We start from the raw sequence: 26327 nt of genomic DNA on the forward strand, positions 1-26327 counted from the left end.
AGGGTTCAGCAATCCCTGCTGAGAGGGTAGCATCTGAGGAACCCTGGGAGCGATTATACACCACCATGAGTGTTGTTCCCTCAGCATTTAGCCAGAGCAAGAAAGGCTTTTCTATGAGTAAAGATAGTACTTTTGTCCCACTCTCATAATAATCGCTTTCCCATTATTTCAGCTCCATTCCAGTTTCATAATTTGTTCACAGCATTCCAGTCCTGGTGAAAAGCTTGAGTGATTTGCCTGAAGCCACAAATGGTAGGCATTTTCTACTGTACTGCTCTCTTCCTGCTGCCCCAGTTGCCTCATTCCTGTTACAGCTCCAGGTTCTCAACAGATGCCGAGCTGGGGCTCAGCTGGGATGGATCAGCCCTCACCTTGCATCAGGCTCCAAACTGTGGTCACAAGCACTTGCCCTTCCCCTTGGCCTTCCCATCTCCTCCTCACTCGCTTCGCAGGCCCTCATCACATTCTCCCTAAACTACTTCCTGGGACATAGGCTCTGCTCCCCTTGGTCCATCAGCCCTCCATCATCATCCATGGGATCACACTTAATCCCTGCCTCGCACACTTCCCCACTTGGCATATGACATCTACAGCCCCCTTCCTTCCCTTCTCGGCTAGCCCAAGCCTTGAGGTCCCCACTAACTCCTCCTCCCCCAAGGCTGTGGCCCACCTAGAATGGTTTCCCTGACCCTAGTGCTTCTCCCTGGCTTCTGCCCTTCACACTCCAGCTCAGATGTGGTGCTCCCCAATCCTACTGGACAGGTTCCTATGCACAGAAAAACATCTGGGGAGAAGCAGCATGGTGTTGGGGCTGAATGGGTCTTGGGGTGAGATCAACTTGTTTCCTTGCAGCTCTGTGGCCTCAGGCAAATTACCCATCCCAGTGCCGGCTTCCCCAGTGATCAACGCAGTACCAGTTGCTTGGCATGAGGATAGCTATGGAGTGCCTATCACAAATGACATGCAAGCTGTGCTTGTTGCTTCTCGTACTCTTGGGTTCTTTGTGATGACTGCCCTGTGTTGTAACTGTTTGCGGTAAGGCCTCTTGAGAGCAGAGGACTCTCCTCCATGTCTCCCATAGATGCTGGCATGAAATGAACAAGTATCTCTACAAACACTTCCCAATAGAAGTATAATGTAGAACACGAATAATTCTGAACTTCCCACTAGCCACTAGGAAAGGAAAAAAGAAAGAGGAGCAGGTATTTATTTTGACAGTGTGGTTTATTTAACCCAATTCTTCTACAATAATCAATGTATAAGCAATATAAAAATTATTAATAGGAGGCTTTACATTCATTCCTTTCATACCAAGTCTTCATATTCTACTGTATATTTTACACTTCTAGCATGTGTCGATTTGGACTACCCACATATGGCTGATAGCTCGTCTCTTGGACAGCACAGATCTGTACCATGCTTGGGTGTATCTGAAAAGCATGAACTGCATATCTTTAATGGACAGGGATATAGGAGACCATATTGTGACCTAACATAGTAACCACAGAGTCATGACATTATTATCTTCCCAACAGAAAGCCTCAGAGTTGTGAAATCCCTACAGGGGTTAGGGGAGAGCTTCAGGGGCAGCTTCAGTGAGAAGAAATGGAGAGGTGTATTTGCTAGATCATGAGTGTTTCAGCCAACGACTATCTACTGGGGAATAATCATGGAGGCACGTGCTAGGATCCCCAATGGCCCTAGAGCTTCAGAAGCCCACGTTCCTGCCTTGTCCACGGACTGAGTTTGCAAGATGCACACATACTCTGACCTTCATATGCAATCTAAAGCCTTGATGTCTTGTATTTTCACCATTAGCCTAATATGTCTATCCCCACTTGTCAAGAATGTTTGCAGGGTGGGTATCCCAACACCAGCGTGTTCCAGGGAGCACCATAGATGGAGAAGCGCCGGCGGGGGTGGGGTGGGGGTGGGGTGTGAACACATTCTTCTGAGCTGAAGCATAGAGAGTGACCTGTCATAACGCTCACTCTGTGCCAGAATAGCAGGGCCTTAGCATCTGTTCTCTGCTATAATAAGGCTTGGGCAGTTCTATGTACCTAGTAGATGCCTTGTGAAAGCAGGACTGATGGAGGACCACCAACAGACCCCGAGAATAAGGATGCAGGAACATGCCCAATAGTGCCGTTTAAAGTGGACTACTTCTTTTGGCTATTTTATTTTTCTTTTTGCAATATCCACAAGCATTTTTTTTATAATTAGGAAACTGGACATAAATTGAACGCTATATAAAAATTAATGGTTTTAGATTTCTTTCGTATCAGAAAGAAAAACAATTGTGTAAGCTGTTACATATTTATGCTAGCAGAGAAGTAACATTTTCCAAATGTTGTTTTGTTGTTTTTTTCCATTAAGAAACACATTTTTCAGATAGTGCCATTATTTTAACTAATCAGTAAAATCAGTTTCTGGTTTGACTACAAAATTATCAATTGGTTGTGAAAACAGCTTTATAAAGCTACTTTTAAATATGAGCTCTTTCAAAATTCTGCAGTGTAGGATTTATGTGAAAGAGTATTGTAATTACTTTACTCATTCTTTGGGGGGAAAATGAACTTTCATCTTTCATCGGAGTATTTCATTGCAATTATTGGCTACTCAAAAATGTGTGCACTTTTTTCTGCGGTAGAGAAGCAGCAGCTTTTTCTACAATAATATGCATGAAATTCTCTAATATTTTCTAAATTAGTTTGTATGTGTATATTCTTAGTCCTCACAACAAATAGCTAATTACTTTAAGTTAAATAGAATATGTAGGCTTCCTAAGCCAAATTATGATTCATTTTTAACTTTCTGTTTAGAAACCAGGGGATAATGGAGTATCTAAATATTTTTGAAGCAAACTTTGCATGAGGACGTAGAAGCTGGAGGTTTATCATGTTGATGAGGATGCTAATCCTATGACTCTCCATTTTCTCGGAGGTCTTGCTACATCTGGGAGTTGGTGTATTTACTATTCATTACTTACTGCTCTAGAACATTCTTCCGGACCCATTAAATGAAGGCCTAGACAGACTAAGTGGGGAGAACATTGTTTTATTACTACTTTAGTGAGGTGGAGTACACATAGGTATTATTAACTGGTCTTAAGAATGGTGCTTTTTACTTTGAATAGATAAGCCAAATTAATCATTCCACAGCTAAGGCTTTTAAGTTCAACTGAACCTTCTTCATCCAATATTGGTTTATCAGAACTGGTTGTTTAGGCTTTCCATAACCTTATTTTCGAAATAGAAGGTAGGGGGAAAAAATATTAATGTCTTGAGACTTGCTTTGAGATTTGAAGTGGCTAGTTTAAATCCACACCCAGTGCTATAGCTCTTTGTGTTACGTGGTAAAGTGCAGGATTAGAGGCATAACATAACTCAGTGCAAGATAATAAAGCTGCCTTGGTATGGGTCTCCTGAATGCTACAGACTTAGCAAAAATAGTATCTTTTCTTTTTTTCTGGTCAAGAATAATTTTGAACGTTTTTTGAGAAACGTTCACAGAAAGCCTGTGATTTTATGATCAAAAAGCCATCTCAGCACTGGGTGTTTTTCTGTATGTTGGTAAATTGAACACCAATAAAAATTAATTAAAAAAAAAAAAGCCATCTCAATACCACCTCACACCAGTGAGAATGGGGAAAAGTAACAAGGCAGGAAACAACAAATGTTGGAGAGGATGCGGAGAAAAGGGAACCCTCTTACACTGTGGGTGGGAATGTGAACTGGTGCAGCCCCTCTGGAAAACTGTGTGGAGGTTCCTCAAAGAGTTAAAAATAGACCTGCCCTACGACCCAGCAATTGCACTGTTGGGTATTTACCCCAAAGATTCAGATGCAATGAAACGTCGGGACACCTGCACCCCGATGTTTCTATCAGCAATGGCCACAATAGCCAAACTGTGGAAGGAGCCTCGGTGTCCATCGAAAGATGAATGGATAAAGAAGATGTGGTTTATGTATACAATGGAATATTACTCAGCCATTAGAAACGACAAATACCCACCATTTGCTTCAACGTGGATGGAACTAGAGGGTATTATGCTGAGTGAAATAAGTCAATCGGAGAAGGACAAACAGTGTATGTTCTCATTCATTTGGGGAATATGAATAATAGTGAAAGGGAATATAAAGGAAGGGAAAAGAAATGTTGGGAAATATCAGGAAGGGACACAGAACATAAAGACTCCTAACCCTGGGAAACGAACTAGGGGTGGTGGAAGGGGAGGAGGGCGGGTGTTGGAGGGGAATGGGTGACGGGCACTGAGGTGGACACTTGACGGGATGAGCACTGGGTGTTTTTCTGTATGTTGGTTAATTGAACACCAATAAAAATTAATTAAAAAAAATAAAAATAAAAATAAATGTTAAAAAAAAAAAAGCCATCTCAACTGACCAAAAGATAACACAGTCACCTTGTCTATTAAAGGGTTACATATTTTCAAACAATTTAACATTTTTTAATTGGGCAACACTGATCTTTTCCATTTTGCGGTTTTTAGGGGTTAGGATTCTAGCACACTCCTATAACTCTTCTGGTTCTAGACATATAACAGAAATGTGATTCTCCTATCCTCAGAGCTAAGATGATGGTTTCAATAACCATCTCTTTTAGTCTTCATAATGAAAGGCAAGCAAAACTATGCTGGCAAATTTCCTTTAAAGATCCAGGACATTGTTCTGACCTCTCCCCATAGTTATAAACCTTAAAGACACTCCTGAATACTCAGCTTAAGAAAAGCAGGTAATAATTATGAGCTGAGTCTGGCAGAAAGGAAATAAAAAGAAATCCAAAAATAAATATGTGCTATTAAATTGGATCCATCAACAAATATTTTTGAGCACCTATTATGTGCTCTGCATATGTGTAACAAGACATGTAAGAGAATGGATCATGATAGAGTATTTGTTCCTCATTATACTTGCCTAATGATAGTAAAATTAAATTAAGAAATACAAACACACACACAAAAAAAAGAAAAGAAATACAAACACTCATCCTTTAAAAAATCAACATATAGAATTCATTTTGTGCAGCCTGACTATGTAAAGCCCACAATGCCTGGCGCAGAGTAAAATCATAATAAATGATCATGTTACCATAGTTTATATTGATTTATGACTGTTCAGTCCCATGTAGATAAGGGCTAAAAGTAAACTACAGAATGGCATATAACTCCACTGGTCATTCTAGATGCCTGATAAAAGAAAGAAAGGGTAGGACAAAATTCTGGTACCTGCACAGAAAATCGGGGAAATCCGCAAATCTGGAAAATCTCCTCTTCCCAGAAGTAGGTCCTACAGGAGCCAGGAGTGGAGGCAGGAACCATAAAAAACAAGTTTTTCTGCCAATGATCAGAGACCTTCTAGGCATCAACTCCTAGATCCATCATGGCAAAAAACCACCCCTGTCCTTAGTTATGTTTTCACCTGAAGTCTGTGACTCACACTGTCTCATTTCCGTAGCTGTAGATCTGATTTTATACCTATAGCCTATAATGGAAAGGCTTTCCTTTCCAAAAGCCTTGCCTTAAAGTTAACTTTACAAGAATACATTTATTCTGTGAAGTACAGCCTAGCATTTTAGAAAATGCAGCCCTTCCCCATGTGTTGAATTCTGTGGAGTGAGGATTTTGAAAACATGTCACAAAATTGTCAAGGAAGTTAGGAGATGACCCTGCCCACCAACAGCATCTGGGCTACATGCTGCCCTGTGGCTGGCACAGGTCCCAACAGGCCCCAGAATACCCTAGGTCGAGTCTGTCCTCATTAGCAAGAAATATTCAAGCCCCATTCATGGCAGCCTTTATCAGCCACTGTTTTATGCCTCAACCTACTCTTTCTTCCATCTTCTCTCCCTTCCCCTGGCTTTGGATCAGGACAGACCTCCAGGGACTTTTCATCCTTAGCTCCCGGGCCCCTCCCATGGTCATCAGTCCTCTGATATCTTTCCCCTAAAACAATGCTTTTCAGATGTTTTTTAGACAGGAAACTTTTTTTCAAACAGAAACACACAGTACAGCCCAGTATTGAGAACAGGTAAGTATGGAGCCACTCTGGGTGAATTGGGGTGGGGATCTGGCAACCTGCTGCCAGTCCTCCCTCTGCACCTCCCTTGGCTGCCCTTGAGAGAGTCCAGCGAAACTTCCAAAAAACAGGGAGCACAACCTCCCTAGATTAAAATCTCCTTGGATGAAAACCATTTTATATAGAAACTTATGGCCAATTCTGTCAGAATCCATGGAGAAATAGCTCCACCTGAGGAATTGAAGTTCCTTTCATAAGCACCCCCAAGGTATGCCGCCCTCTTGACTAGAAGCCATCTGTTGTTTGCCACATGATAATCATATAAGCAAAGGTCTGTAATGGTAGAGAGAACAGGCTTTCAGAGACAAATCAGGGTCTTTACATTTCCTGATCCCAAAATGTCTCAACCTCCCTCCCATTTGGGGTCTAACTAGATGAAGCACTGCTGAGGCTGAGATCCTTCGGTTATGGTGAGCTAACCCACCCCAAAGGGTAGAAGCCGAGAAAGAGCGAAAGTCCTTGGGAAACAAGGGTAATCCAGGTCCAAAAGTCACTCCCTGTGCGGCGCGGGGAAGCGCTGGCCCTCTCCGGGCTTGCAGCCAGAGCATGGGGGGGGGGGGGGGGGGGGGGGGGTTTGCTGCCATTGGTCCGGCCCTAAGCTTGTACTTCTCCTTCCTGGGGATGGAGGGAAAGGCTCCTGTCGGCCCCCACCCCCACCCCCCCCCCCCCCCCCCCCGCCCTCCTCTGTAGAGGGCCCTGCAGTTTGTCTGAGCAGAGGCTGGGTTGCCTTGCCCTGGAGCAGTAGTTCCCCCCATACTCTTGATCAGTCATGTTCGCAGGCTTGACCCACTCCCCTGGAAGTGGGCAGACCTTGTCAACCCCCTCCCCTCCACACGGCCTCAAGCGTTCTTGTATGTTGATAATTCTAAAAGCACCGTCCAGGCTTCTGAGCGTCTCAAGAATCCGTCAGGAGCGCAGGGCTAGGAGGGGCCCCGGACCTCGGCGCCAGCTGCGCCGCCTCCCTTCGCCCCACTTTGCTCTAACTTGGGAAAATGCGTTGATGTGAAAAGGACAGAGAATAGGTATAATCTTGAATTTGCTCTAATTTCTAAAAGAATAAATCTTCAAAAATCTGTGTGCTATAACAATAATGTAACCCTCCTCGTAGTTGACACAGAATTGAAGGCGCTCTAATATGCTGACAATTTAAATACCACTGTGGTAAGGACGCTTGAGGTCTGCTGGCCACGGCCCGATGCGAGGCTTAGTGTGCTGAGTCTCATCTCTATCCAGAAAGGAATGGCAGTGACCCACACGTGGAAATAAAGCTCGTCACGTGAAAACAAAAATGTTTCAACCTTACCTAAATGAGTGAGACGAAGCACGTGTAACCATCCTCTATGTATTTTACTGCAAGCATATTTAAGCGTGAGCTTCCCAGTAGCAAAAGTAGAAAAAGGAAGCATGATAAAAAGAAACATGTCAGCCTTTTGAGAAAGAGAAATGTCTTCCAAGTACTAAATTCCAAAAATGGTTTGTCACACAGAACATTGAATGTAAGGGATGAAGGAATGAATGACATCTTTACAACAATCAGAGATGCATTGTATTTATGACCGTTGATTGGATTGTGCCCCTTCCCCTCAGAGAGTAGTTCTAATTTGCTTTGCAGAAGCTGCAGTCATCTTGTCTGATAGATGGATCGGCTCTAAAACTTAGGAGAAGGACTGTTACAGCTTTGTAATACCCTGCCAGAAGCTCGCATATGTTCACTCAACGTTTATTAGAAGTCCATCCCCTGCCTGGTTGTAAATTCAGGCCATAGATTAGATTTGGAACAGACTGAGTTCACATCAATTAGGGCTGATAGGTTTGTTGTATTACTAAACCTGCAGGATAGCTAATTGATAATTTGATTTTTTTTAATCTCATTTTTTAGGAGTTCTTTGGAATTTATCTTCATGTGATGCTGTAAAGATGACAATCATTCGAGATGCTCTCTCAACCTTAACAAACACTGTGATCGTTCCACATTCTGGATGGAATAACTCTTCTTTTGATGATGATCATAAAATTAAATTTCAGACATCACTCGTTCTACGTAATACGACAGGTTGCCTGAGGTAAATTCTTTATTTCTTCTTTCCAATTAATACTTTGATCAAATAACATGTGTCATGGGTAAGTTGATTTTAGAAGGATTTACTTCATTTTATAAACATTTACCTACATTTCCAAGTTTGTTTCAAAATTTAGGCCACTGGACTCTTATCCTGTGAGGAAAACACCATGAGCCCAGGCTAGTGGCCTGAAAGACATTATCTGATAAATGACTCTTCTGTGGATTAGTAAAAAGGGCCCTTTCAGTCTGAAATTACTGCCAAAATTCCAGTGTTTTCTACTTTAACAGCAATTTTCTGGGGTCATCACATCCTGACTGCTAATGTGTTTGTGAGCCTGGTTTTTGTTTAAATTCAAAATGTGATGGTTAAAACTTTCTTGCTTTTAAAAGGTGAAAAAGGTGTATGGCTTAAACAATCATTGGGTTTGAGTTTTATAAATAAATGAAGATAAACTCAAATACTATTTGAGCATGTGAAATTCATAAAGACTCCTTCAAGTGTGGACAGTAGTGCTTACTATTTGCCGTTAATACTCATCAGCGCAGTTTCTACCCAGTGTCCCAAGCATACAGTGCTCTGGTAACTTGAGGCAGAAGCCTTGGGGCAGAATGGTGTGGTGACGCTGAGAGGCAGCCTGGCTTCCTGTCCCACTCTGAGCCTCAGTCTCCACATCTTTACAACAGGAATAATAACACTGTCTCACACTTATGAAGAATCAGCTCATATAAAATGCTTAGGGTAGTGTCTGACACACAGCGACGCGATCTAACATTTAAGCGTCCATCCAAGCATCTCAGTAACAGCTTGAAAGATATGGAGGTAGCCTGGGCTGCTGCTCTGAAGCAGCACCATTGTGACAAGTGAGTGTCAGCCCCTTTGCTATGGGTGGATGACAATCAGGATCCTGGGAAACAGGCCAGCTCCCTAACTCAGATATGTGCATCAGAGGGCAGATTATATCACCTACTGTGGAAGGAGCATCTCATCCTTTCTCAGTGCCTGGTTCTAGGGAGCCAGCCTGCCAGGCTTCCAGAGACAGGACACACCAGCCTGGCTCCCCCAGTGGTTCAGGGCTAAATGTTCTTGGCGCATGCCTTCTGTGTGAAATCCGTGATGAACAAGACAGGCCCCTGCTCAGACAGAATGATATTCTATTGAGGAAAACAAAGAAGAGAATAACAGTAGGTGCCACAGTGATGTGAGTGATGTGAGAGTTCCTAGGAGATGATTTTGATGGTCAGGTGGCCCCTCATAGGAGGTGAAATTGAAGTCCAGATCTGAAATACCACCAGGAGCTGCTTATATGAGGGTGAGGTAGGAGTCAGGAGGAGGCGTGTTCTTAGCAAAGGGAACAAGTAGTATAATGGCTCCGGGCAAAAAATGGGCTTATGGCTAGAGCTTAATGGGCAAGGCACAGAGTGGTACCAGATTATGTAGGATTTTTAAAGTTAGGGGAAGGAGTTTACAGTTTATCCCAAGTGCCTTTCAAAGGGCTTTAATCATGGGAGTAGTAGGACTGGCTCCTGGCTTCAGTGTGAAGACCAAACAAGGGCAGCAGTAGAGCTGGGAGGCCGAGGCTGTTGCAGTGATCCAGGCAGACCATGACAGTGGCCTAGACCAGGTGCTGGAACAAGGTAGGAAATACCGAGTATTTTTGTGGAGGGGGAGCTAATACCTAAATCTTTGGCTGAATCAATTGGGAGCACAGGAAGAAGAAAGGATGGAGGCATGAGCAGTTGAGAGTTTTGATCACGTCATTTTGAGATGTCTAATTAGCCATCCATGTGGTAACACCAGGAAAGCAGTTGGATAAAGGAACCTGGAGTTTTAGAGGGGTCAGCCTAAAGACAGACCTTTGGGAGTCCTGCATGCATGGGCCCATGGGTTGTATTAAAGCCAAGGAGCAGAAGGAGACTACCCATGTAAAGATAAAGACAAGAAGGGACCAAAGTAGTCGTGGGCACTCCAGAGGGACCCACCAGCAGAAGCAACTGAGGAAGGGCAGCAAGATGGGAGGAAAAGCAAAGGAGCGAAGGGTCCCAGGGGCTTATGAAGGAATGGAAGACGGCAGCTGTTGAGGGCTGCTGCTGAGAAGTGAACTCAAGATAAGAGCAGAGGAGGGAGGGACCATGGGTGACATTGTCTCTCTGGCCCCAGAAAAAAGATGAAAAGAAAAATCATTCAAAATTCCCCCTTATTTGGCTTGTGTATGGAAAATCTCAGAATTAGCTTAGAACCCTTGTTAACAAGACATAAAGTAGATCTTCAAAATTTGGTTTTCAATTCATGAAGGCAAACTGATATCAAAAGTTTCAATATGGTGGCACTTGGCTGGCTTAAGTCGATACAGCCGGCAACTCTGGATCTCGGGGTTGGGAGTTAACATTGGGTGTAGAAATTTTTTTTTTAAATAAAATCTTTAAAAATATATATATTTATATAAAGTTTCAATATGGAAGAGACCTAAGACATCTTCAGGGTTTTTTTATATTTGAAAAAATGAGAAAAATCATAGCATAAGAAATGTCCATATTTAACTTGAATAGTTCTATAAGAAATGACATTTCTCCTGTTCATTCAGGAAGCATATATGACCACCTACCTACTCTAGGCAAAACATTTACAATGGTGCGGGGGGCTGCCAGACTGGTGGCCCAACCAGGGAAGTAGAGCATGTCTAGAAATAACCACCCTGGCTAACAGGCGTTGCAGGCACTTTTCCAAATGCTTTTTATGGAGCATCTCTTCCTCAGCATGACCCTCTGAGGTGATCAGTATTCTCCCCTTTTTGCATATAAGGAAACTGAGGATAGACCCCAAAACAATTTTTAGGAGGTTAGAAAAGTGTGCCATAGTTTTAGGGCTTCAGAGTTCAGAGGCCCTGCTCCCTTCTATTTGGGTAGATAATGGGGAGCTAGTTATTGTGAGTTCTCGTGATGTTAAACTATCTCCTCTCCTGGGACCTGCATGGCCGCTGTCGTCCGACCTCTCAGATGTAAGGTCAGGCTCTGTGGCTAAGGAGTGAGCTCAGCAGCTCCCATGTGTCTCTGCCCGTGCAGGAACCTCAGCTCCGCAGGGGAGGAAGCCAGGAAGCAGATGCGCTCCTGCGAGGGGCTGGTGGACTCGCTGCTCTACGTGATCCACACGTGCGTGAACACATCCGATTACGACAGCAAGGTCAGTGCTGGCTGGCCGTGCGAGGGCCACGATGGCAGATGACAGCGGCTGCCTGACGCTGCTCTTTGCGTGCCATTCATTCTTTCTGGAATTCTTGAGCCTTTCCTACTCATCACGGTATACTCCAGATTAAGGGGAGTCTCTCTAAAAGTTACAAATTAACAGCGACATGACAATTTAAGAAAATAGCCTTAAAACCAGGAAAACTGAGTGACTCCATGTAGCCAAGGACTTAGCACAGGGTGGCAGGGTCTCGACTTCCTTCATGGTTCTCTTGTGCTAACGGTCACTGTGGTTGCCCCTGCTCTGCTTCCTCCAGTTGTGTCCTCTGTGGCTCGAATCTGATCCATCTGTATTTGCGTAGTGAATAAACCTTCCTGGTCGAGGCCCTGTGACCCAGCGACCGCTCTGCCTTTCTAGCCCCAATGCAGGCCACAGCCTCCACCCCGCACCCACTCCGATGCCCTCCTCTACAGCCCCTGTCTTGCCCTTTGACCCCTCCCTCTGTTGCCCTGCTGGTTAGTCTTTCCATGAACAGAGGTCTGCGGCAGAAAAGGATGATGAGTGGTGGGCTCGGGGAGAAGGGAGGGGAAGAGTTCAAAGCGATGGCTAGGTTTTTGTTTGAATCTCATTGAACCAAAAGATCCGTAGATCAAGTTGAGAGAAGTAAGCAGGTCGGAAGGAGAGCTTCCTAGGAAAGAGCGGAGCTCGGTTTTGGGCGCTCTCACTGAAGTGACAGCCGCCCAGTCAGAGGTGTGACACAGTCTTTAAGAGGCAAAAGGAGGTACAGGAAGCAAAATGTACAGGAGGCAAAAATGTCAACAGAGAAGGAGATTGTGGAGCTTTCCAGAGGGAGGGGAGGGTTTGGAGATGGCTGGAGAGGCCAAGGATGGGGCCGGGGGAGGGGCTTCCCCAGAGATGGGGCCAGTCACACCTCTTGTCACATGAAGACTTCCAGTGGCAAGGAGGAGTGAGGGTGCCGCAACTTGGGTGTGTCTCTGCCGCTGCAGCAATCCTGAGGCAGGATCTCTCGGCATCTCCCCTTCCAGAGCCTGGCATGTTTTAATCAGCATGAAATGAGATCCGCAAATGTACTTACAGGGATGGCTCTGCGCTCTGTCGTTTGGGTATCCCACAGAAATTCTAGAATCATGATCCTCTCCTTAGATTGTTTCAGGTTCCTATAAGTTTAAAAAAAAAAAAAGTTCTCTCATATTCTGCATTTACTTAAGATCACGGCTGCTCGGTACAGAAGCGTTTTGCAGTAACGTGCCTCAATGGTTTTAATTATACGCTGTGTTGGTTTTCAGACTGTGGAGAACTGCGTGTGCACCCTGAGGAACCTGTCCTACCGGCTGGAACTGGAGGTCCCACAGGCCCGACTGCTGGGGCTGAGCGAGCTGGACGACTTGCTAGGAAAAGAGTCGCCCAGCAAGGACTCGGAGCCAAGCTGCTGGGGGAAGAAAAAGAAAAAGAAAAAGAGAACACCCCAGGAGGATCAAGTTAGCATTTTATTTGACATGAAACTCTGAGGTTTCATTTTTCTGGGAATAAGAAATCACATATTTGGCAAGAAAAGAAAATTTCTCATTATACAGTTTTTCTACCTCACTGTAGCTGAATCCAGCAGAGAGGAATGTTTTCAAGTATTGGAGAGTGTAGTGTGTTCATTTGCTTCCATTTCACGTGTGCTCTTTGTCTTGCAGTGGGATGGAGTTGGTCCTATCCCAGGACTGTCAAAGTCCCCCAAGGGGGTTGAGATGCTGTGGCATCCATCAGTGGTAAAACCGTATCTGACTCTTCTAGCAGAAAGTTCCAACCCAGCCACCTTGGAAGGCTCTGCTGGATCTCTCCAGAACCTCTCTGCTGGGAACTGGAAGGTATGATGTCCTCTGGGACCCCACACTTCTTTCCATCTGTGCGGCCAGCCCAGACCAACAATGACGGTGAAAGGGACACAGCCGTTAGGACAGACGGGGGGTGACAGCAGTTGGCTCTGGGGATCCAAAGATGAATGTGACACAGCCCTCCCTGTAGAAACTGGAGGCTAACAAGAAAATGTACAGATCAAGTCAGTACAGTGTAGACTCCACAAGATCTGTGTACTGTGGGATCTTAAAAGGACATCTAACCCAGCCTGGCAGGTGAGAAAAAGGCAAAGAGGGAAGCCAAGAAGTAGGGAAGGATTCTGGGAAGAATGGTGCTGCCCAAATGGAGTCTTTCAAAATGAGCAGAAGTAAGCCCGCAGAGTCTGAGGTTGGTGCTACAGAGGGAGTGATCCAGAGAAAGGGACAAGAGGAGAAAGACCTTGAGGTGAGGAAAGGACAGTGTGGCGGAGACTACAGGTTGCTTGCTGGGGCATCACAGGCAGCGCACACGTAGCCCAGGTGGGACCCAGGCGGTGTAGACAGGCCTGATGGCCAAGGATGATGGCCACGTGACCTGAACCAGAAGGGCCACTACAAGGGTTGAAGCGGACAGGCGACACAGATGTGGAGACTGTTGGGTCCCCTTAGCCGCAGTGCAGAAGACAAACTCAAAGAAGAAAGTAGAGGCTGGGATTCTGTGTTGAACGTGCCAGGGGCCTGAATTAGCGCTGAACTAGGGCAGCACTTGCAGGGCAGAGGGACCACTGTTCCTTTCTCAGACTCTTCCAGAATATACGTATGGCAAAAGTTACCCCTTCTCCTCAAAGCTGTGTGGCTTCTTTATGAAAATTCAAAGTGGTTTCTTACCGTTACAACTGTAAGAGGGTCTCAGGACTTTTTAAAACATTATCTACCAAGTTCCCAGACAATCCTTTTCTGAAATATTTTCAAACTCTAAAAATCTCCTGACAAGTGTATTTTTTTTGTTTCAAGTTTTTTATTTAAATTCTAGTTAGTTTATATATAGTGTAATATTGGTTTCAGGAGTGGAATTTAGTGATTGATCACTCACTCAACACCCAGTGCTCATCACAAGTGCCCTCAATGCCCATCACCCACTTAGCCCTTCCCCCGCCCACCTCCCCTCCAGCAACCCTCAGTCTGTTTTCTATAGTTAGGACTCTCTTATGGTTCGCCTCCCTTTTTTTTTTTCCTTCCTTCCCCTTATGTTCATCTGTTTTGTTTCCTAAATTCCACATACACATGAAAAGTGGCTGCACCAGCTTACCTTCCCACCAACGGTGTAAGAGAAGAGGGTTCCCCTTTCTCGGCATCCTCACCAACACCTGTTGTTTCCTGTGTTGTTAATTTTAGCCATTTTGACAGGTGTGAGGTGGTATCTCATCATAGTTTTGATTTGTATTTCCCTGATGATGAGTGAAGTCGAGCATCTTATCATGTGTCTCTTGGCCATTTGTATATCTGTGTTGGAAAAAGTCTATTCATATCTTCTGTCCATTCTTAACTTGATTATTTGTTTTTTGGGTATTGAGTTTAATAAATTCTTTCTAGATTTTGGATATTGACCCTTCATCAGATACGTCATTTGCAAATATCTTCTCCCATTCCATAGGTTGTCTTTGAGTTGTCTGACAAGTGTATTTTAGTAGAGTTATTATAATGCTTGTTTTTGGCTGCTTCCTCCACCATTGCCTCCCAAAATGGGAATCTTTTGGCCACTGTATTATCCATGAAAGAGAAAAGCATTGGTAAGGCTAGGTGTGGTTTGTTTCATGCAGTCAACTGCTATAATGAATGTATGCAAATGTTTATGGCCTAGTGCTAAGCCAGCATGGTTATTTTGTTATTATTGTTCTTAATTAACGTTCTAATAGCTTAGTATCTAAGGGCTGTCTCTGGAGTCAGACCCCTTGGTTTCAAATCCTGGCCCTTATATTTATTAGCTAGGGGGCTTGGATCTTTCCATCCTGTTTCTGCATCTGTAAAATGGAGGTAATACCTACCTCACGAGGTGGTTGTGAGAGCTAACTTAGATAATAACATGAAGGACCTACGACTGTGCGGCACATAAGTAGTCATAAATATATTTATGTTGATGACTCAATGTTCACATCCAGTTTCTCATGACCCGAGAGACACATTCGATGATAATAAAAAAGACAATAATTGAAATAGATGTGATATGAGTTGTGTTTAATTACACTTCTCGAGTCATTTAGTGAATGAAAGTTAGATGGCAGGTTCATTTAAAATATAAATACTGTATTAAAATAATTTCAAAAGTATCTAAAATCAAAATATTAGAGCCTCATTAAGAAAACAAGATAATCATCACCACAGATGTTTTCAAGTCAAGCTATTTTGGGAGTAGCGATGACTGTAGTGCCCCAGAAGGGAAATGCTCTGGGCTGGGCTGAGCCAGGTGGTCTCCAGGTGAGACAAGTGTCGACTCTGTCCTTGAAGATTTCAGAGAGAAGTTGAGAAAGTGCTTTAGTCTACAGCAAGTCATGTATTCCATTTCCTTCCCCTTCCCCACCCATAGATTTCATTTGATTTAGAAAAATAGGAGTATTTGTTTAGGAAGAATGTTACTAGGACCTTTGAAATGCATCTTTTCCTCTTCCTTGTATTATTAAAGTAATCTATTCTGTTGGTATGCAAGGAACCCAGTGGTCAATCATATATTTTAATGTTCAGAGTAACACAAAAGACTGGCAGATCTTTGTCCTCATGCCTTGACCACAGCAGGAAAGTATTAGATGTTTTATGAGCAACATTTTTCAATTATCCTAAATTTTGAAAAACAATTTGCATTGGTAAAAAATGTCAATAAAAACTCAAAACAAGATGAAAGACCCCATTTTCAAATGCTACCTTTTTTTGGTTATTTCCCTGATGACTTAGCTGGCGTTCATTTCCAATTCAAATGGTACACACGCTGACTCGCTGAACAGACTTGCCTCATAGTCACAAAAGAATTTCTTGACTATGAATTTAAAAAAGCAGCAGCAGCTAACTAATCTTGCATAAGAAAGCACTCTGCACGCAAATATACTTTTTCACTAGTCTGTATGAATTATGATGCTCGGTGTTTCTGGAGAATTCTTTTTCTTCTGAGGCAAGGGCTTTTTTTCAGTCAATTTCTTTGAAAAGGTTACTGAACTCTAAATATTGGTGCAGAGAATATAGGAAAAGAAAGTACTGATGGAGACAGGTTTTTCTATAATGTGCACTGATCAGTTACTGTCTCTGCGATCCTATTTATAGCCTCTGGACCTGGCATGGGGCCAAGTACAGAGAGGACCCAAGATCCTTCCTTAATCATGTATATGTATCTCAGGTAGAAAGCAATCACTGCCTTCTCTTTTCTGCAAAAAATGTATGGCAGATGGTGGTTTGAGATTTCCAGGCTTTAAGATTTCTTTTTAAATCAGTCATCCTAGCCTGTCTTTATCCCTAACTATAGTTGTTTTTTTTTTTTTTTTTCTTTACTGACACCACAGATTTAATCTCCAATTGAAAAGAAAACATTTAATCTATTAGTTTATCTTTTGGAAACATTTTTTTTAGGTGACAGTAGCATTTGAGAGTTGAACTCTGTTTTACACTACTCTATGGCTTGTTTTTACTCACTAGTTTGCAGCATACATCCGGGCAGCTGTCCGCAAAGAAAAAGGGCTCCCCATCCTTGTAGAACTGCTCAGAATGGACAATGATAGAGTTGTTTCTTCGGTGGCCACTGCCTTGAGGAATATGGCGCTAGATGTTCGCAACAAGGAGCTCATAGGTATGTTCTGGTGACAAGGTAAGCTATAAAGAAAGAGTAACTACATTTATAAAACTGGGGCTGCCTGGGTGGCTCAGTCCATTAGCATCCGACTCTTGATCTCAGCTCAGGTCTCATCTCTGGGTTGTGAGTTCAAACCCCGTGTTGGGCTCTACACTGGGTATGAAGCCTACTTTAAACAAAAACTCTTCTTTTGACTTATAAAAAAATGACATTTAAAATGATCAACTGATCTTCTCTCTAGTGTCTCGGCAGATCTGTGTACCCTTTGTGCTGTCTATACTTTGTGACCATTCCTTTTCAGCAAGAGGCAAACTCATTAATTAAACCTTGATCAAGAAAGGAAAATCTTCAAAAAAGGTAGCAATTTCAGTTACACATTACAACACTACTTGATAGAATTGGTGTCTCTATTTCCTAAGAGAGGTCCATTTCCTGAGCAACAAAAGAAGTTAATTCTCACTTTCTGATTTTTGAGACTGATAACTGCTAACTTACCAACACCACCATGTTCTAAATAAAAAAAGAAATCACATAAATGGTTTGTAGCTTTTCCCTCTCAGATCTGTGCAAGTGCTCACGCCATGGCGGGACCACTATCCCAGGCCATCTCCCCACCAGGGCAGGGTCAGGACAACGCTAAAGCAAGTGAGGCACATAGGGTACAAAATGGTAGGAGGCACCCTCCGCCCGGGGCTGCCCAGATACAGGGTTGGCACTTGCATGAACTTGACGCTGAGCACTTCTTCAAGCTTGCCACCCTCGGCAGCTTAGCTTGCTTGCCTGCAAGGCCATTGCCACGCTCAAGCAGAGTATAGGAGGGAGGGAAGACCAGAGACTCCAGCTGACCTCAAGTTAAACCCTGACCTGCTGCGCACCGGCTGTGCCACTGGGGGTCCTGTGGTGAGCCCACCAGCCTCAACTCTTTCATCTAGATATGAAGACTCTTCTCCAGCCCTGCCTCTGAAAGGGAGCCGACCACCCTGCGGTCCTCACCATGGGTTTGCTGTGCAAATCAAACAAGAGGATGGACCATGAGCTCCACGCCAGCCCCACCGCTGATGACAGGCCAGGAGGGAGGGAGGGGAGGTTTGACAGGATGTGGGTTAGTGAATAGGTATTAAACTCGATCAAATATGCCTGCCCTGAGAGAGGGGGAAGACAGAGGGAGAGAGACCAAGAACAAGGGCAGCAGTGCTTACCTGCAGGAGTCGCTGTGAGGACTCCCTGGCAGCTTCCGTGAGCGCTCCAACGCGGAGCCCGGCAGAGCTGCTATTTTAAATTATCACTGAGATTAACCTGCTCTTAACACACCATTCCTTTGAGCCAAATTGTGCCCCACCCCCGCCCCGCCAGAGAGAAAAGGAGCTTCTTCCACACCCTGTTCACAGGCCAGCAGGTGCCTGCTGCCAGGATGCACTGTAACCCTTAGTTCCCACATTTCCTGGAGAGAAATCCTGTAGTTCCCTGAAGAAATTTTTTTAAGTTATTTTTGTTACATCTATAGTGTTTCAATTTCTTATAAGATGTACATATAGCCTGGAAGTCCCTAATGCTAAGAAATAAACAGTTGACCACATATGACATGTGGCCCATATTGCACAGCGGGGAGGGGGCACAGAGGTGCGGGCCCCATACCACCGAGGGCATCTGGCCTTCCGTCAGTGCACCTCCGTGTTCCCTGTGAATGTCCTGACCCACTTGTAAACTTCTGCAAGCATTTTTTTACCCAACTGGAACACTCTAAAATGGTTTCATGAATCCCTTTCTTTTTTCTCTATGAAGATCCCTTTTTCCTGAGGCCTAAGCCCCTTCCAGATTCAATATTCGATCCTAATATACTCAGCACTTCTGTTCCTAAGAACCATCCCCTTCTTGAACCCCCCCACTCTCTGCTCATGCCCATCATCAGCTCTAGCAACGGCCTTTCTCTCCAGAGCCGTCCTCCACAAGGAAACCAAGTTTTGTCGCCCCACGGAAGTTCCCGCGCTTACCAACCTGAGTGGGACCAAGCCAGCTGTCCGAGCCGCAAGCTCCGAGGGAACCCCCAGGCTCACTCACAGGCACACGGAGCTGCCTTCCCCGTCTCGGGGGGCAGTGTAAAGTTGCGCCCAGCAAAAGGACAAGTGGCGTGTCGCGGACATTGTGGTTTTTTGCCAGTATTCAAAATCACCAGTGCTAACTTCCATCTGTTCTAGAAACCACATTTATCTTCTGGCTTATAATGTCAACATTGTTTTTCTGTTATTCACAACAGTGTTCGCTGTGAGTGAGCCAGAGCCTTCCCTGTGAAATGCTGTGAATTACGCAGCGTGTGGTCAGGGCCTGTCCACTGCTGCTTACCATTGTATATAAATAGGTCACTAATAAAAGCCCCGTTTTGTATCCACTCAATCATTAGCATAGAAAAAAAAATAAAATATTTACTCGAGCTTTAGTTCATTTCTTTTGTGTGTCATACAATTATTCTAGTTTGTCAGTTGGTAATTGACATTGAACAAGCTAGAGAGATTTTTTGGTTTTGGGGAGAAGTAAGGGAAACTGAGTATTTGTAAAGAAATGCTTCAGTAGCTCGGGGCTCCCCAGCCTTGTCCTGTCAAGAACTCTTATCTTTGCATCATCCTATCAGATAATACAGTCATCATTTTAATGCCAAATGTCACTTTTGTCTCTTTAAAGAAACTAACATGTTGTTATCACTACTGATGTCAGATCAGCTGGTATTTATCTTCAACTTGATAAAAATGTGCAATGGTTCCCAGTTCTCACATTAAGACCCAGAAAGATTTAATGAAAAGTATTGTGTGGCAGCCTTACTTGGTCCAGCTTTAAAACTTATTCAAAGATAAGTTTTTAAAGGCTTTATAAGGAACTTAAGGTATTGTTGATGTATAGGAATTCAATTGAGAATAAAATCATTGTAATTTATGTCTCACTGTTAATGAAAATAGTTCAACTGAAGCAACTGGTATAACCAGTTTTATACACTGATTTACATTTCCTTTCAGTGGCTTCCTGTAATGTTTTATAACCCAATCATTTCTTCAAGTCGGCATTGTAGTAAACATTAACTTCCCCCCTAAAGTTCTGATATTTGTCACTTTCCATTTTGTCATGTTTTTTCTTCATGTTATTGCCTTCTAAGGTTTGAGGCGGGGGGGGGGGTGGATTGTTTTGTTTTGTTTCTTTTGAAGATTTTATTTATTTATTAGAGAGGAGAGGCAGGTAGAGATGGAGACGCAGACTCCCCCGCTAAGCAAGGATCCCGATGCAGGGCTCAACCCCAGGACCCCTGGGACCATGAGCTGAGCCGAGGGCAGATGCTTAACTGACTGAGCCACCAGGTGCCCCTGAGGTTCTGTTTTTAAGAGAGAACACATTGTCAGGATCTTGGGACAGCAGCAAAAACAAAAACCTAGTACCTTTTGAAAGTGGAATGAAATATTTTACATTTGGCAGGTAAATATGCCATGCGAGACCTGGTCAACCGGCTTCCCGGCGGCACCGGCCCCAGTGTGCTGTCTGATGAGACCATGGCGGCCATCTGCTGTGCTCTGCACGAGGTCACCAGCAAAAACATGGAGAATGCCAAAGCTCTGGCCGACTCAGGGGGGATAGAGAAGCTGGTGAACATAACCAAGGGCAGAGGAGACAGGCAAGTCTGGTGCAAGGACATGGGAACACAAGGCTCTTCTCCTTAGAATTGTCCTGTGATGAGGGCCTTTGAAGGATATTTTCTATTAGAAAGGATTTATTTCCAATAAGCTAAACAGTCTCCGCCAATTAAAATCTGTGTTAAGAGGCATTTGCAGTCATGTGGCCCCCTTTTCTGATTTTTGCTTTGTTCTGACATCCCTGCATTCATTTTTGTCTCTAAAGCCATGTTTGCTTGTGCTGACCCTGGGAAGAATCAGAAATGTTATGATGAGGAAAATCTGAGGGCACCTTCCCTTTCACCTTTGACTCTACTCCAGGCTCTAGAGCTTGTTCTGCAAGAACATCTTACTGAATCCTCAGCTCTGGGACTGATTCCTCTGCCAGGTGCTCAGAAAGTATTAAAATCACTGCTCTGCAGCAGGGCCTGCTATGTGGCCTCAGGATGTGCCCTGGGCTGGGATCATACATTTCCCTTTGCTTCTGGGTGAACCTAACTGATGAAGCAGCAGCAGTAGGAATTAGAGAGTTGGTGGCAAAAATAGAAAGGTTTTTTGGTCACAGAGCTATAGCAGTTGACTATAAATTTGCCTTAGTATCAGATCAAAGAATCCTTCAAGGAAGTGGGAAGTAGGGCTGCTTAGAGCCTTCTCAATACACAGGACACCTGATCCATAAAAATGGCACCTGTCTCCCCACTCTCCACCCCCTTCCCCTGCTCTCCTCTCCTTCACAGCACTGATGAACCCGATATATTACCTAGGGCTTTCTCTGGCCTCTGACTCCCCAGTACCAGGGACTTTGCCTTTTCTTAACTATTGTACCCTCTACATGCAGAACAAAACCTGACTTATAATAGCTGCTTGGTCACTGTTTATCACTTGGCTGAGTGACAATGCTAGAACTCACATTATTTCTTGTCTAATCTTTTAATTTATACTTTTGTAGGAATTTCTAAAATAGAAAAATAATGTAGCAAAGCATATTCTCATCCTCCAGAAGTCACACCTATCAACATGAACCATATTTCCTTTCAGTCCTTTTTTCTTATGTATCTTTTTAATCTCATTAGTAATAAATGCACACATATACACCTTATTTCAAAGGAAATTAAATGTTACAGATAAGGCTAAAGTAGCCATAATCACTTTTTGTGCTCTTAAAATTTCATTAAAGGGCCTTCATTGGTGAAAGGCATAAGAAGAAACTAGAGAGATGCTGAACCAGTGCCAGAACCTTTGTATATTTAAAAAAAAAAAAAAATCCAGTGTAATTTTTTTTTTTCCAAAACAAAGACTCAGAAAGTCCTAGATCAATTCAGATTGCCCTCTGAACACACGCTGACGTTCCTGGAGTCATTCCCCAAGTTTACTGCCTACCTGCTATGTACTAGAGCAGCAAACAGATCACCCAGCAACCCCCTGGTAGCTTACATTCCTAGGCAAGGTAGATGAGGTACTAGTGAGTAAGAAACACAGCCTGTCAGATGCAGATGGAGCAAATAAAATCGGGAAAGGTGATGAGGAGAAAAGAAGGGCTTCATGTGTGGTGGACGATGGGAAGCCGGTGGGAACAGAGTAAGGAGGAGCTGGAGGAAGGAAATATAACCAGAAATATAGGATTCTGTGGGTCAGTGTAAGGACTTTTATTTACTCTGAGGAAAACCAAAAGCCACCGGAGATTGTTCAGCAATTGGGGGACACAGCCTGACTTCCTTAAAGGGGTCATCATGACTTAGTGAACCTTCTCCACCAAGTAGAGGCTAATGGTGGCAGCAGCAGTAGTGGTGAAGAAGTGATCGATTCTCATATGGTTGAAAGAGTCAACAGAATTTGCTGAGGGGTCAGATGAGCAGCAGGAGAGGAGGAAGATGTCAAGGATGACCCCAAGGTCTTTGGCAAAAAAAGACCACAGGATGAAACTGCACTTACCAACATGGGGAAGCCCACGGGAGCGGATTTTTTAGGGAAGACCAGGTGTTTGTTTTGGACATGTGACATCTGAGATGTCTATTGGACGTCCACATAGACTGCATGGTCAGCAGTAGAATATATTTGAGTTCAGGATAGAGGTCCAAGCTGGAAATACAAATTTGGGAGTCATTAGTGTATAAATGGCATGCTTCGAAAAGAGAAATAGGCTGAGAAGGAAGAAAATACAGATGGAGAAAAAAAGAGGTTTCAGGGCTCATAGCTAGAAGCCAAGGAAATGAGCCAGCAGAAGAGCCCAGGGAGGGGAGCCAGAGCACTGAGAAGAGGAGACACTAAGAGCTAAGGGAGGAAGGGTCTCACAGGTGAGCTCATGGCAGGTGCTCCTGCTCAGTAGGATGAGGATTGAGACTTGTCCAGTCGAACACTACTGACGTCACACATTTCAGAGAGGATGAGAGTTAGAGTTCTGAAAATCCGTAACTGTTCCCAGGAGTTGTGCTGTAAAGGGGAGCCCGGAAACATCCTTGCTTTTCTCAAGAGTTAGGTTTCCACTAAGAGAACTCCTCCGCGATATCCAGCCCACCTGTATCAAGGTGTGTAACTGGCACGCTCCCGCTGTGCTGAGTGCTGCGTAGTCCTTGGAGCCCACGTCCTTTCCTGCCTCCCGGCTGCCCAACAGTTACAGACAGGAAGGTGAACACCAGCAACAGGGTCCGGGACCCAGCTGAGAATGGCATGGCCATGAGGTGTGAAGACTGCAAAGCCATCCTGGGTGTCAGAAATTCCATCTCTGCTTTTTTTTTTTTTTTTAATCTCCTCGTTCTGTGGTCCATTTTGAAAATCTAAAATTTAGAATAGCTTTGGGTCGGTTGGCCTGATCTGGTTCTACCCTTGACTCGTGAGGAACACTGAGAAAGGAGTGTAGGGTGGGAGGGAGTAGTGGAGACGGATGCAGAAATGCCCCACCTCTAGGAGCAGACTCAGCCGGTGCCTGTACTCCGCGGCCTTGCTGAAGCCCTTGGAGGTCATTGCGACCCATCTCCTGTTGTTTGGGGCAGAGAAAGTGCCTCCAGGCTGCTCGCCTCCCTACTTCTCCCCTTCATGAGAGTTTAACTGGGGAGATAAGAGGAAATCAGATTTTAGATCCTGTGATATTTGAAGTCAAGTTTTCAGTGTTGAAATGAATTGTGAAGAGGCATTTCCTCATCCTTACGGCTGACTCCGCAAGCGCCGCCCCAGCCCTAACGGGTGATCTGGGGGCCTTTGTTGAGGCAGGAAGCTACACTTCCCTCTTCACTCACCACTGAGGCCACAGTGATTTAGAGGAGCAGCTCCCGAGGTGCAAAGCAGTGACCCGTGGTCAGCAGGGCTTGAGCAGAGTGCCAGTATTCAGCAAATGCCTTCAGAGAACTTACAACCAACCACGTTTTCTACATTGAACGTCAGGGCATATATGTACATTTGTTTACACAGAGACATAAATGATAAGAAGGCAACGCAGGTGTTTATATGAAGACGGAATAATGGGGGGAAACAAATTAACTTGGGAGGGTCATCCGACACTCAGGATGCAAGGTCATAATGTAGCAAAGTGTATTCTCATCCCCCAGAAGTCCCAACATTCTCCATTACTGCCTTTTGGTTAACCGTGTTTCCCCCTTGTAGATATGGGGGAAGGCTAAGGGCGGGCAGCTGACAGGCCCCAGCTAGGAAGGTCACTGCTTATCCCGATCACAGCCTCTCCCCACAGACTTGACCGCCTGAGAGCATCACCTTGGCCCTTGCCCACCCTGACCAGCCCTGAACTTGCCCAGCTCCGAGGTACACCTGATTTCCTTGGTTGTATTTTCCAACAGCGGCCCCTATGCCCTCTGGTCCTCGGAGAGATGGTGTCTTGGGCTCTGGTTTACAGCCTGAACCTCTGCAAGTGGAGCCTGTGGCTGTGCTGCCCACGTTCATTAACATCTTTGCTCTCTCCCCAGATCATCTCTGAAAGTGGTGAAGGCAGCAGCCCAGGTCTTGAACACCTTATGGCAATATCGGGACCTCCGGAGCATTTATAAAAAGGTAACTTCCAAGAACAGCTCCAGCATAATTAGCGTTCATCAGAGCACACATTCATAATCATTTATTGTAATGAAATGTCATTATTCATTTTGAGAGGTTTCTTTTTCTCTTAACTCCACAGGATGGGTGGAATCAGAACCATTTTATTACACCTGTGTCGACATTAGAGCGAGACCGATTCAAATCACATCCTTCATTGTCTACCACCAACCAACAGATGTCACCCATCATTCAGTCAGGTCAGTGGGCAAACTCCACTCCTTCGCTAGAACATTTGTGTGACAGGCTTTCTTTTCCAGCCAGAGAAGACTGAACAGAGACGATTAAGCCTGTCACCTCCAAACGCTCAGGAGGTGTAATCGATCTTCATGCCAAGAGCCTCCTCAGATGCCATTATAAACCACAGGCCCGCTCTCCTCCTTTCATTTTAAAAGTTTATGCAAGTTTACACATAAATGTATCCTGGGGCCCTCCATCCCACCTCCCCCAAGGTCCTGCCCCCTCGGTGTGAGAAGGGGCGTGGGCCGCTGCTGGACAGGCTGGCCAGGTGGATGCAGGACTGGAGGAGCACACTGAGAACCACAAGCCGTGCTTGAAATGAGTTGCCCTGCCTGCCTGCTGGCCAGAAGTTTGGAATCTCCTCCAAAGTGATTTTTTAGTTTTCTTGGTGAGAACTCTTAGAAACAGGGTCCTTTAGACGTGATCTTTATACCTGCATTCTGAGGGGGCTACAATCTCCCGCACCTTCCTCCTTCCCAGTTAAACCTCCATGCCCTGGCTGTATTCCAGACACTGACCCCACCCCCCTCGCCCCCCATTCACGACTGGTGGGAACAGGCCCTACAGGTGGGTTTCAGGAATTCCCTTTGATCTGTAAAGTGGGAATCTTGGCAACCACAGTACCTACTTATTAGTGTCTAATTTGGTAGAAAGAATGTTCTGAGACTCAAACTGTCTTTTACATGTAAGAGCAGAATATTACTACCAAGCCAAGTTAGTCCAATAAATTTAATTCTTAGCTAAATGACATAGGAAAAGTAATAAATATCTTTTTATTTGGCTTTAAATCTCCCATTCTGACATATAAATATTATCTGTTGTATTCAACTGTGCTACTGCTGGCAGTCTTATTTCTCTTGTGGACAAACGTGGCCAAAAAGACAAATATAGGACTGGCGGTTCTTGCCACATAATTGGATGTCTCCACTTGTACTAGGATTTTTTTTTTAAATTATCTGTGCCTACTGCGTATGGTGTATATTTTTATCTTAGTTTTTAAATTATGAGTTGTTTTCTTCAAAGAGACTTATGCTTGGTTTTTGACATCCTTGCTGAGCTCCCAGGTGTAGCCTGAGGCTGTCTTCTTTTATAAAAATGCTCAGAATCCTTTAGGGACTCAGAAGTAGGGGTGTCAGGGGAAACAAGAGATTTGGCTGCTTAACAAAAGGTACAGGCAAAAGAATAATTTCAGACAGATGAGGCCATAGTTACTAAGCAGTGAACTTATTTTGAGGACCTCTTACATATACACACTGGACAGTGTTGATGAGCTCATCCAAGTGCCTGGGTACCTTTTTGGATTCTGTTTCAGAGGTAAGATGTAATCCATACTTGTTGCTCCAGTTATTCTAAGGGCTAATCCTCTGTCTCTCAGCACTAATGTAG

At 44.3% G+C, this 26327-nt stretch overlaps 1 protein-coding gene across 32 annotated transcripts in view; it reads left to right on the forward strand.

The window, feature by feature from the left end:
• PKP4 (plakophilin 4) overlaps positions 1-26327 on the forward strand; it is a 235546-nt gene that overhangs the window by 203588 nt on the left and 5631 nt on the right. For all 32 annotated transcript variants that reach the window (XM_072751596.1, XM_072751594.1, XM_072751606.1 and 29 more), the window contains 8 exons: positions 7974-8157; positions 11217-11334; positions 12645-12836; positions 13041-13214; positions 16860-17010; positions 20470-20665; positions 24578-24662; positions 24784-24901. In XM_072751596.1, the coding sequence (XP_072607697.1) occupies positions 7974-8157; positions 11217-11334; positions 12645-12836; positions 13041-13214; positions 16860-17010; positions 20470-20665; positions 24578-24662; positions 24784-24901 (1218 nt within the window). The remainder of the gene's footprint in view (positions 1-7973; positions 8158-11216; positions 11335-12644; positions 12837-13040; positions 13215-16859; positions 17011-20469; positions 20666-24577; positions 24663-24783; positions 24902-26327) is intronic.

The sequence above is a fragment of the Vulpes vulpes genome, chromosome 3 (assembly GCF_048418805.1).
Source record: "Vulpes vulpes isolate BD-2025 chromosome 3, VulVul3, whole genome shotgun sequence".
Classification (NCBI taxonomy): Eukaryota; Metazoa; Chordata; class Mammalia; order Carnivora; family Canidae; genus Vulpes; species Vulpes vulpes.